A 13038-nucleotide genomic window follows, 5' to 3' on the forward strand; every position below is an offset into this window, starting at 1 on the left:
AGACTTGACTCCACATAGTTTCTGACGGGTCCCTTACGATGGGATTTGTTTCATCTATATTCTAAACCATAATAATACAGGGATTAAATTACACAGACAGACAGAAATAATTATATTAGAGGTAAAGCAAAATGTGGCTGAATTTAAATGCACAAAACAAATTTTCCTCTCAGAAATAAAAGAATACGTAATTTTCTTCCACTTCTGAACCAGTATGTACTTTGTAATGGTTTATCACACAAAAACAATAGAACAGTTAATCTGATGTTCAATTTGCTCTTGATTTTTTGAGGTCATCACAAGGATCTGACTTTCACACACAATCATTGCATTAAACAGCATTATATGACACAATAAAGCAGAGATTTTAACAAACATGTAAACATAGTACTCAGATGGCTTTATAAAAGGGTATATGCTCAGTTTGAATTCATCATCCAATTGATTGTCATGCTTTGTAACTGCTGACGTAAACAGGTTGTGTGCTGGTTCTGGTAAATCAAAGCTCTTCATGGAAATTGTTTGAGATTTATAAAACAAATAATACTTAGACAATAAAAACCTTTGAATTCAGAACTTGTTTTTTTCCTCCCACTTGATAAAAGTAAAGCACCGACATTTATTCAGACCAGTAGAAGGGGTGTAATGGATTGCACTTTTTATAAAATGGAGAAATAAATATCTAATCTGAGTCTTAACACTAGTCTGAGTGTTAAGCTTCTGCATTAGGATACAGTGTTTGCTCATGCTTTAATGTGCTGATGGACATCTCTCATAAAATTATGTGGTAAGATAACAGTCGGTAAAAACATACATCGAAATGCAAGTCAATAAACATGAGTAAGATTTGTTTTTTCCCCCCTTGTGTTTAAAATCACACATACATGTGAAATTGGTTGCTTTATTGTGAGAAATAAAGTTTTTGGGTTTTAGAATATAAGTTATCTCTTTTCGAGACTTCGATTAAAAATCAAATATGTCAAAGTAGGAGAATCTAGCAACTCTGATGAAGCAGTTACACTCCTTACCCGTTGGTGGCGGCAAAAAGTCACTTGGGGGAAGGGATTTCGCCAAGTGACAGTAAAAATGAAGAAAAGGAAGATAAAAAAAAAAAAATCATCCCATTTTAGATCTTAGCTTAAATCTCGGGCCGTTTCTCAATTCACAAGAACGCGAGTATGAAGAACACAGGAAAGTATGGACTTGGGGAGAACGGGAGCACGCAGCATAAATATGGGTCAATTGGAGCAGAATCGTACTCGTGACGTCGCCACACGCTCGGCTCGACTGTAGCTGCATTTCACCTTATGTTATTAATAGTCTCTAGATAATAAATTCTTACTTTTTTCCATTTAATAGGGGAATAATAAGTAACACAGTCAGATAAACACAAATTAATTGAACATTTTTCCAAATAAAACAAAAAAACTCGCCATTTCAGCCAGCAGTACTTCCCACACGGCTATGCTGATAGAGGGCTGCTGCAGACGGGCTGCGGTTAGCCTCGGAGGTCTGCTGGTTGCTGCGGTCCTCTCAACTTTGGAATTATCATTTTCATTACGCATTAAAATCGGTAAAAGGACCATATGGTGAAGCTCAAAAGCATAATGTTATCGCCACAAATTATATCAAAACATACTTTTATTGAACAACAGCAACAGAAAAGAGAACTTTTAACTCAATTCTCTGAGCTCTGTGAGCGCTCCGTTGAAAGATGCTGCTGAAGCGCATGCTGGGACAGCTGTCAATCTCAAGAACGGACCAGTCTGATCTGATGCATGCTGGGTAAATAGGGAGTGGCGAAAACAACGTCCTGTCACTTTGTCTGTTCCTGGTCTGCTGTTCTTGTGAATTGGAACAGTACTTTGTTTCTGCATTTTTTATTTAATTTTATTTATTTTTTTATTTTTTCCTACTTGCTTTGATTCCGTTTTATTTTCCTGTATTTTAATCATGTAAAGCACTTTGCATTGTCTTTGTACTGAATTGTGCTATACAAATAAATTTGCCTTGCCTTGCCTTGCCTTACTAGGGCTGAGGCTGAGGACACGAGCACACGAGAACGCACTAGTTCACATATTGAGCAACGGCCTTGTCCTCAAGGCTTGTACATTTTTATATTAATGATGGTTGTGTCTTTCTTTTCTCATTTAAGGGCAGTATGCAAACAACCATCAGGTGCATTACTGCCACCAACAGGTTAGGAGTGTAACAGCTGCATTCGGGGTTGTTGAGCTATACTCGTGAATTTGAGATTAATACTTCTAGTTTTGCACACTTTTAACTTCTAAACTTGTCTTCTGACAAATAAAAACACTTGATACATCATGGTTGTGTTCTCTGACAACAAGTTTATTGGAAAATGTCATGTTGATTGACCTACATTTACAAATTCAAACACCCACTCATACACTTTATTGACAACCATGTCAATAAATGTAAATAAAATTGTTTTACTATATTAAAACGATAAGAACATTATTAATTAGGAAAGAAAGGGGCTAATAAGTTTAAGGAAATACGTTTTTTCATCTTGTTTAGGGACTAAACTTTGTAGATAAATCTTGCCGTCAGGCACAGACATGGATGACAGGCTAGCCGCACTAAAGCCTGATTAAAGTGTCGAGATGTTTAAGACCCTAAACTATTGTAGCGAAGTAATTATATTAACAAAATAATCCTAAGCAATATTTTATTTTGTCCTTATGAAGTTTGGGAAATTAGTAACTCCCTCATGTGGGCTGGAAATATAAAGGTTGTACTTTTTATGTTGCAGATCAACATCAGGGAAACGTATTGAGTCAATATAAAAACACCAGAATTTCCCCATTTTGGGACAATAAAGGGATTTTCTATTCTATTCTCAAAGAGAATAGAACTTGCAAAGGCTGCAAGTGGCCTATAATGATGCTATGCGGGTACTTTTGAAACGTCCAAGATGGTCCAGTGCAAGTGAGATGTTTGTCACAGCAAGAGTCAATACCCTACAAGCTGTTTTACGAAAGTTAATGTATAAGTTTATTTGTAGGTTAAATGCATCTGAAAATGATATTATTTTGTCATTTACTGATACAACACGTAGTGCAATCCAATATCAGTCTAAGCTGTGGAGACACTGGTATTCCTGTCTTCTTAAAGATCCTATTTAGTCGATAATGGTACTTGTATTGTGTTTTTATCATTAACTATTTTTATTTTATTTTTATGTATGTATTTATTGGACCATGAGTCCGGAATAAAGTTTATCTATCTATCTATCTATTCTATTCAAAAACAATTATTTATGATCTGATCAAAAACTCAACCCAAACTTTTTTTGGTAAATAAATAGAACAAATTGTTTAAGAATGTGTCCCTATTCCTGGATCAACAGGTAATGCTTCATGCTGAACTGCGTCATCGTTTGACTTTCAACGACAAGGCAAGTGCGGCCTAGAAGTACACCTAAACAGAGATAAAAATAAAAAATAAAAGATTAAATCTTAAAACTCAAAATCTTTTCATGAATTTCTTATAAAAGCACTTTTGTTATTTTTCTCAATATATTCGGGCAAGTTGGTGTTTCCTGTTATTACATTGACATTAATTATTGCCATCAACATATCCATATTTTTTAATGTTACAAAGGTAATAATGTCTTGTCCTGGATTCCAATAACACTATTGGCTTGAAATTTAGATTTTCAAGTATTTCAGATATAAAAAAAAAAAATAATAAAAATTTAAGGAAATAAAATTCAAAACCGTTTAAATTATCTGTCTAACTAGGGAGATGCTTTCAAATAACTTGGTTATAATGCAAAGATGAAGGCTTAAAATAAATTACTTTTGAAACAGGATTAATTATTCAATACTTTAAGTGTATCTGTATTTTTCATCTCAATAAGATGAATTGAATCTGAAATTAAGAAAGTTTTTAAATATTAGGTTAGTGTGATGTCTCTAGAGTTCTATTATATCTCTACATAAAAAAAGACCTCAAAATTCTGAAAAGACTCCAATAAAATGATGACCAGTGTGTCCCAAACCAAATATTCTGACTGAAGTGCACCATTACACCCCCCAAAACAACCCCAGCAACACAAGTTTCACCAATGTGAAAAGGCTGACTGACAAGCTGCTTGATAATTGGAGAAATGCCCATTCCAACATCCCCAGGAATGAGACACATCCTTTACAGCCAGCCAATTATCAAAGCCAGCCACTGTGCTCACAGCATGAAATGACATCAGCAATACATGTCATTTGAAGCACTGTGTCAGAGAAAATCACCCTGATACCAATTTGAATGCAAACACCCGTTAAGCAGCAGAGAGGAAGAGATAGCCAGGTGAAATCTGAGCACAGCCGCCAAACAATCCTCCAATAAACTACTAAAGGGAATTCTAAGTGAGATTTTAGCCTTTAAAAAGTGTCCTGGGCTGTTTGGCATTTGCAGATTTCCCAAAGAGAAGTAAAAAAGCAGAGCATGGCTCTTGTTCTCCGCCTCATCTTAAGGGCTAAGATGGAGCTGGAGTCATGCTGAGCTCAAAGGGAGGCACAGGCTTCCTCTAACATTTTTCCTTTAGAACCGCAGTCAGACATGATGCGGTTCAAGCAAATGTGAAGGACAGCCATGGAAGAAAAAAAAAGGTAAACAATAAAAGAAAGAGAGACAGAACCACTGATACCTTCCAAGACTGTCAACCATGCGGAGGTATGAGAGTACCCGATAGAATTGCCCGCCAAGCACGTATACTCCCCAGCGTCATCAAAAGAGACATTTCTCAGATGAAGGATTTCCATTTCCTTGTCCGTGGTGTTAACGCCAGCAGTCTAGAAAATAAAGGAAGTAGACCCAAAAGGCCCGAGAGGGAAACAGGGGGACCATGAGTTTAGGATTCTGGAGGAGAAGAGGACAGAGGAGCGTTCTCCTCCTGGTAAACACAAGGACCATCTATCTAAAAAGGTAAACACCCAGAGACCCAACAGGGGGCTCCGTCAGGAAGAGCCCTCCAGTATCTGTTAGTGGAAAAAGATTGTTAGACTGAACCTGCACTGCTGAACCTCACTCTGGGCCCAAACCATCACCACTTAAAATACCTCAGTCTCATCTCTGCATGCAAGAGATGGGCATGGAGGATTCCGCAGCAGAACAGGACACACTTGGGACCAAAACTCTGACAAAAGACAGCAGACACATACAAACAAGGGGAGCAGAAACACAGAGGGATGATAAACAGGGGGATAAACAGGAGGGGGGGGGGTCATGGGAAGATGGCTTTAAAGGGCAAGGAAGCAGGAATAAACGGAGAAGGCAGGAGAGCCCCTTATTAGGAGGGCACAGCGCAGGCATGGGGCAGGAATGAGAGCGGGTTCAACATCAACCTGAGACTAAACACTTTCAACTGTTCTGCTGGGAATTTTCCATAGCGTCATTTACAGTCAGGATCACTGAGGAGACGGGGAGGGGAGAACGGATGGAGAGAGGAGAGAAACAGCTGAGCTTGTTTCAGGTTTAAAGCTTTTTTTTCTTTTTTGGTTTTGTTTTCCAGGTGGTCCTAGAAACGCCTCCCGCCCGTTGTCCCCCGCACTACTGCGTGGTGCTGGTGGTTACCTGCAGGGTCATATTTGATGACAGTCAGCCAGGCCGACTGATTGGCCTCTCCTATATAATTGGACACTTTACATATATACTCTCCGCTCTCCTCCTCAGTCACATTGTAGAGGGTGAGCACCTGAGCGTCCGAGCTATTGACCCCCGAATGCTAGAAATAAAAACAAGTCAGGTGCAGCAGAGGAAGAAAAAAAAAATCAAAACTATATACAAAACTAAAAGCAGAAAAACAGAATAATTCAGAAACAAACCGTCAACAACTACAAAAATACAGATTTTACTGGAAGTTCTGAGTCAGAGGTGGGTAGAGAAACCAAACATTGTGCTCAACTATGTAACATTACATCATTTCACTTAATAGAAAGTGTTTGGAAAAAAGGCTACACAAGTAGTGAGAAACTAATCATAGTATCTGATTTACTATTTAAATGATATAATGAAATGATTGTATGTTAAAGACTATAACAAAATAAAACAATAATGCTGCTGAAAAAACGCATTGAATCAAATCTATAGATGGTGTGAATTACCTCCAATATTTACTGCTTACTTACTGCTTAGTAGGGGTGTAAATAATAATAGTTTTGTATCGATGCATCGATCCAAAAGCCGACGATCCGATGCGTCGACACGTCCGCAAGAGAATCGATTCATGTTTTTTTTTTCCCGGTCTATTTTTATCCATTTGCTCTGGGCGTAATTCTCCCTCCCGTGCTGCGGTGGCGTTAAAGCTATTGTGCCCTCCTACCACGCTTCCTGGTTTTGCTCTTATAGCAGTGTGTTGCAGTAAGCTTCACACAGACATTTTTGATTTATGCTCAATAATGAAGCGTGGTCTGTGATACATGCTGTGGGTCTAGATACGGAGAGGAAGTGGGGGCGGGTTTAGTCCTACGACGGAGGGACATGAGGGCCAAAAAGAGCGGAGATCCAGGTGGAAAAAGGGTCCCAGCGTTCTCGCGCACGTCGCTCTTCTAGCGGGTCCAACTTCATGAGTTGTTTTCCGCAATTTCGGTCATAAAAACAAAACAAGCCGGCCTTCTGTTTGCGGTCAGCTACAATTTGGGAGAGGAGCAATGGAGCGTCTGTGGAGGGGAGGGGGCGGCGACGTCTTTAGCCGAGGTATTGCATTGCACTCATTGCACTGATTTTGTGCAGTATTTTCTGATGAAAGGCCTTTCAGAATCTATAGCGCAGGGGTATTATTATTTTTCAGTGAATGACATAGGAATAGGTGGAGTTAAACTTTTCTACTTCTGTTATTTGCTGTTGTTTCTAAAAAAAAAAATGCATAACGATATTACTGCTTTTGATTTATTTCAAATTTGAAACATTGTCTAGCCTGTAAGGTGCAAAAAAAAAAAAAAAAGAGAACCAATAATCTAATCGAATCACATCGTGGTGTATTATTGAGCATAGAAAGTAATCGAATCGTTGGGTCAGGATTTACACCCCTACTGCTTAGCTTGACCTCCGAATAAATGTCACAGTAGGTTCAGATATAAAGCTTTCGTGTTTTAACGCAAATGTTAACAGTTTTTATTTCGAGCACTTTTCCTTCAAACTTGTTTGCTATTTAATGAAATTAGTCATGGCGGATAGATCAGCCAAACGTTTTACTCAAGAGTAGAGAAACCTTATATAAAGACATTACTCAAGTAAAAGGGGAAAAAAAGGAAGGTGCAGTAACACTATTCTTAAAAGCTGATTTAAGTCATTAAGTTGTTACATTAACAAGTTACTACCCACCTCTGGTCTGGGTTAAGTCAGAAGGTTCCAGCCCTTAAACATATCAATAAAAGCTTAAGTTCTTTACTTTTAACACATTTTCTAGAATTTTCATTCCATAAAAAAAAAAAAAAAAACACCTTTTACATTTTAAAATAGAAATATTTCCATTAGAAAATACATGGCAGATATCTTTTAAGTCATTAAACAGGGGCATTAAAAATCAATGTTTAACGGATGAAGTTTGAAATGTTTTGCATCTCCATCCATACTTTAATACTCTAGTTTTAAAAAAAAGTGCATCTATCCGCCATGACTGCATTTTTGGCCGATATCAGCCTTTTTTTCCTTTCCCCACAGTGTTGATCCCTCCATCTGCTATCCAGCACTAATGTTTTGTCTGACTTTTTAATAAAAAATTCTTTGTTTAATCTGAGACTTCAAAAATTGGCACCCAAAGAAAAAACAATTGGCAGCTCATATCTGGGATCAGTTAGACTATTTTCCAAAAACTGTATCAGTCGATCTCTAGAGTCTCAATATCAATTTAGTAAACAAGGAATACAATTTTGCACACATAGAAATTCTCATATAAAAAAAGCATTATGAAATATGTCCCCGTCCTACCTTCAGGATGCGGACATAGGGAACACCATCGGGTCCGATGCGGCTTCCATTGATCATAATGTGTTTCAGCCACTGAATGTGAGGCTGTGGGTCGCTGAACACTTTGCATTCAAACTCCACGTCGCTGCCCACCACTACGGTACGATTGGCCGGCAGACCAGCCTGCAGGATCGGCCTGTGTGGGGAGCGCTCTGCAACACGGCAGAAGGGCAAACAAATCTTAGTCTGAGGCACACATGTACATGTAGGAGGACACATGGCTGAGAGATCAGCAAACAAGCCTAAATAAAAATCACTCTAAGATAGAAAACTGGAAAAGGCTGTTACACACTTCAACATGTATATAATAAATGTTATACATCACAGAAAAAAAGTGTTGCTCCTGTAGTTTATACCATGCTTGCAAATGTTTAATTCAATAGAACAATGCTTGTAAATGTTACAGGTCTTTTTGATGAACATTGGGCCAAATATGTGTCCAAATGTGCCAAACTCTGTGATATGCATTTTACTGGTAATAAAACACTTTTTTTAAGCTACAACATTTCTTCAGAGAAAAGTTTTTTATGAAGCTGAAGTCATACATAGTGAAAATATAGTGAAGTACTTATGAAAGTACATCATTTTAAACTTTGGGTACTGCATTGCATGCTCTACTTTGTCTTAAACCAGAATAAATAGCATAAAATTAAAATACCTCAAAACATTAATACTATTCTATAATGCTGATGAAGATTCTCAGTCATCAAGGTCATAGTCATTCCATAAAAGTAAAAAAAAAATATTCACTGGACTCTGTTTTCAAGATTGCAGGCTAACCACTCATCAGTTACTATTTGCATGTTTCCAAGCAATACAAAGCCTTGTGTATATAAGACTCAAACTCACTGCGGATCCAGACATTTGAATCCAGAAAGCTTCCCGGAGAGGTGGCGAAACGTCTTCAAATCTTGAACACCAATTCCAGTGGATATTTTTTTTTTTTTACTTTTATGGAACTATTCTATAATATTGAAATCTCACAGTCTCCGGCTGTTTGGTGCGTACAGAGATAGCATCTTAGGACATCGACGTGAATTGAAGCTCTCTTGTGAATCTACTTTAATAAATGACGCTTAGGTAACAGACCAACGAAGAATCTGGAAGAATGTCAGCTGTGCAGGATTGTCTGACAGAGACATACTTTGGTACTTAGTGAGCTCTTGTGACTGTACTTTCTCCATGCTGCACCAATCCAAGTGCTCATCAGGCTCTAAGCTTCTACTTAAGCCGGAGTGGAGGGGGAGGGAGCCCAGGGGACGGCAGCGATGGAGGAAGTGGGACTGATTTATAAGGCGAATGGTGTAAGAGCAAGTCAGAGAGCAGGCCCATAAGGAGTAATCACTTCTCTGCTCCGACCACATCCATCACTCAACAAGTAAACACGGGTGTAGTTCATCAAAACCGACTGCAGCCCTGTGCTGCTGGGAGCACATTTGATTGGCTGATCGATTTATACGACTGGAGCCGCAGGAATTTTCAACAAGTGGTTAATCAAAGATTAAGACATTACCGACTACATCCAGCTGATAGGTGTGATTGATGCTGCCGTACTGGTTTTCCACCACGCAGGTGTAGTTTCCCTTATCGGAGGGAACTACAGACTCCATGATGATGGTCCACACTTGGTCCCTCAGCTGAACAAACAAAGAAATGGGAGAAAAAAAACAAACAATTGTCAAGGAAACTGACCTGTAAGAAAAATAATCATTTAGCACACCATTTTTTTTTCTGCAGAACAGAAGCAAATGTCAACAAATCATCCGACTCATTAAACACAGGAACATTTTTAAAAAGTTTTTTTTTTTTTTATATATATGCGTGTGCCCCAACCAGTCTTATTAGCGCCAACTGATGTCTGGCTCCTTTTTCCGGGACATGTTATAATTTTTCTTCCATAAATCTGCCAAGACCGGTAGTGTGTGATTAACCAGCAGACCTCTAAGGCAATGGCAACATCAAACATACATATACACAGACTGAGCCATACAGTCTGCCTCATTTAGCTAAGAAATGAGATGAAGGAGTCCAGCTGCCTGCTGCCAGATGTGTTGTGCTTGGCTTCATATACATATGGACTAAATTATTCCATCGCTTCTGCACGTTGCTTTACGGACGATATGAACAATAGAAGTCCTGCTATAAAAGTGAGGGAGGAGGGGGGGGGATGAATGGCAGACGCCCTTTAGCTGCTTATGCAGACTTTTGTACCATGACCTAAAGAAAAAGATGAAAAATAAAAGAGCAGCCAGATGGTTCGGCCTGCAGACGGGCTGCTTTAAGGGTTTAGGGCAGGAGGTTTCTAAGAGGAAACTCCTAAATGTGTCCCAGCTGGAAATGGGAGATTGCTGGGAAGGCAGGGATGCACGGCCTCAGACTGAATTAGGCCACACCATGACAGGAAGAGCAGCTGAGGGGAGATTGCTTCTTCCACTATGAACATGCGTCCTACACCTGTGTTTGAGTGACTACTCAATGCAGCTTTCCTATAGTAAATAGCTGCAGCAGATAGTTTTTTTACTCCTCTGTGTGCTGGTGAAGATTCCTAGTCATCCGGGTCATAGTCACTCCAAAAAAGTAAAAAAAAAAACTGGAATTTGTTTCTAAGTTTAAAGATGTTTTGCTTCCCGTCCAGGAAGCTTTTTCCAATTCAAAATGTCAGAAGTAGCATTGAGTTTGAGGCTTTATAGAGTCGACAAAAACAAAGCCTAGTTTAGGCTAAGAAAACATGCAAATGGAACCTGATAAAAGGAGCCGTTCCAAAAGGGCGGATCAGTTCGTCAGGTTCAACCTGCATGTTTTCTAAGCCTAAACAAGGCTTTGTTTTGGTCCACTCTATGACTGTCTACTTTTATGCTGCGTTCACACCGGACGCAGCAAAATCGTGTCTGCTGCTTCCTTTTTGCTGCTTGTACAAGTTAGTTCTGACGCGCGGCTGAAGCAGCTTTGCTGCTCTAGCTGCGTGGTGGAAAAGTGGGTCTGATGCGCGTTGGGCGGAGCTACTCTATCCTTTTTTTGCCTTGCAGCTATATTTGCTGTGATCAATGGGAATAAAGTAGTTTTAATATGTTTTAAAGTGATAAAATCCACCTGAAAACTTAATAATTGCAGTCAGTTCATCCAGATTACCATCCTGCCTTCCAATATTATTTCTGTCGGAGCCGCTCAGACCCCCACATACCGGCGGTGCACTGTCAGTAGGAATCCCATTCAACAGCAGCGTCTGGCCAAGCCGCATCCTCGCGGTTCGCCGCGGCGGCTGGAAGGTCGTTTTCATCTAAATAATCCAAACTGCAGGCACCAGGATAATAAAAGCGAACACGTTTTGTCAGCAGGTTTCAGCATTTTAAGTTAATTTAGGCGTTAATAAACTGTTTCAGAGGAGCGATCACAGCGCTCTGCATCAGCAGCGATGTGTCTGTCTCGCTGCCAGCTCCCAGATCAGCTTCTCTCATTGGTTGATGCCGTGCGTCGAGCAGCAAAAGTACAATTTTTCCATCTCGAGCAGCAGCGCGTTTGCGGCGCGTCGCACGCGTCAGATGCTTAAACGCTACCGACGCGCTGCGGGACTTTTTGCTGCGCCTTTACGCGCGTCAACCATTGACTTTGCATGTAAACCCGCTGCTTCTGCTGCGTCCGGTGTGAACGCAGCATTAGACTTAGACTTTATTGTCATTTTGTACACACAGAGCGTATACCAAAAAGAAATTTGGTTCTGACAACTCTCGAGACATTTCCATTTCTAAAGTGCAGCAGTGATAAAATGTAAACATGGTAATGAAATGTAAACTAAAGACTGGTATATGATTTACAGTTTCCAACATTCAATGCTTTTTTTTTTTTTTTTAAGTTATAAACCTTTTAATTCAACATTCATCAGTCTAATGGCAGTTGGGAAGAAGCTGTTCTGGAATCTGCTGGACCTGCATCTGAAAAAGCCTCAAACTCAACGCTATTTCTGAGATTTTGAATTGAAAAAGCTTCCTGGATGGGAAGCAAAACGTCTTCAAACTTGGAAACAAAGTCCAATGGATTGTTTTTTACTCCTCTGTGAGTCAAATGACGGTGGTTCATGCATCAGAAATGCACATTTTCATCCACTAAAGGTGGAAAAAACTAACTTGAAAAATTTACTGTAGAAGCTGCCTATGTTTTTATTTATATGATTACAGCAATTTTCTCCTATCAGTCAGCCGCAAACAGCCGCTTGACTTCTGTAGCGCTAACGACAGCGCTCTCATTTCAAAATAGAGTAGAGGGGGCTTCTATCTACTTGCCAATCTGGGATTTTAATCGAGATGCACGGTGCACTTTTTTTTTTATTTGAAAGCCAAACATCAGCGCCGGTGTTCTGTCAGATGAGCATACCGGGTCAGACCAGCATACTCATAGATAACCAATGTATCCCTTTTGTTTTTCCCCTTTGTTATGTACGAAAAATAAGCTTTAAACTACTTCAGTGGACGTGCATTCCTACAGTCATGTACAAAAAACTATTTAACTTTCTTTTTGGTGTTTTTTTTTTTTATTTTTATTTTTTTAAGCGTAACGCAATTTGACTTTAAATTTTTTTTTTTTTGTACATTACTAAAGGGATACACGCCTGATGAGGTAGTTTAAAGTCTATTTTTTGTACACAACTAAATGGATTAACGCAAATCTGACGCCTCGCGCATGCGTATTGACTATAGGTATGCTGATCTGACAGAACACCGGAGTCCCCGAATCCATGGATCTGCGAAGGATGATCACAGTTCAGGGAGCTTAGGAGCTACGGCAGCATTAAGGTCACTACAGTCCTTCTGTCTGACCAGGAACTGAAATCGATATCGCGCTTTGGGGAAGGATGACCTGGACAGCAGAGGTAAGGCGAGGAAGTGCTGTGGATCTCAGACTGGAGCAGCAGGAGCGCAGAGCAAAAGGCCCAGTGGAGAGCACCAATTTTCATCTAATTGCGTCGCTAGAAATGCCTCCTTCGCATCGATTTGCTCCTGAACGCACCGCTACATAGTAATAGGATGTAAACAATCGCTTGAGTCGCTCCATTCC

The 13038-nt window shown here is 39.6% G+C and overlaps 1 protein-coding gene across 4 annotated transcripts in view; it reads right to left on the reverse strand.

The window, feature by feature from the left end:
• Positions 1-13038, reverse strand: part of fgfr1a (fibroblast growth factor receptor 1a) — a 55588-nt gene that overhangs the window by 14611 nt on the left and 27939 nt on the right. For 2 of the 4 annotated variants that reach the window (XM_038296619.1, XM_038296622.1), the window contains exons 6-8: positions 9503-9626; positions 7951-8141; positions 5596-5746 (exon numbers count right to left, since the gene is read on the reverse strand). In XM_038296619.1, coding sequence (XP_038152547.1) covers positions 5596-5746; positions 7951-8141; positions 9503-9626 — 466 coding nt within the window. Of the gene's footprint in view, positions 1-4669; positions 4815-5595; positions 5747-7950; positions 8142-9502; positions 9627-13038 lie in introns of all 4 variants that reach the window. The other 2 variants (XM_038296623.1, XM_038296621.1) reach the window with 1 other exon arrangement.

This window comes from Cyprinodon tularosa, unplaced genomic scaffold, assembly GCF_016077235.1.
Source record: "Cyprinodon tularosa strain WSP-4 unplaced genomic scaffold, ASM1607723v1 ctg373, whole genome shotgun sequence".
Lineage (NCBI taxonomy): Eukaryota > Metazoa > Chordata > Actinopteri > Cyprinodontiformes > Cyprinodontidae > Cyprinodon > Cyprinodon tularosa.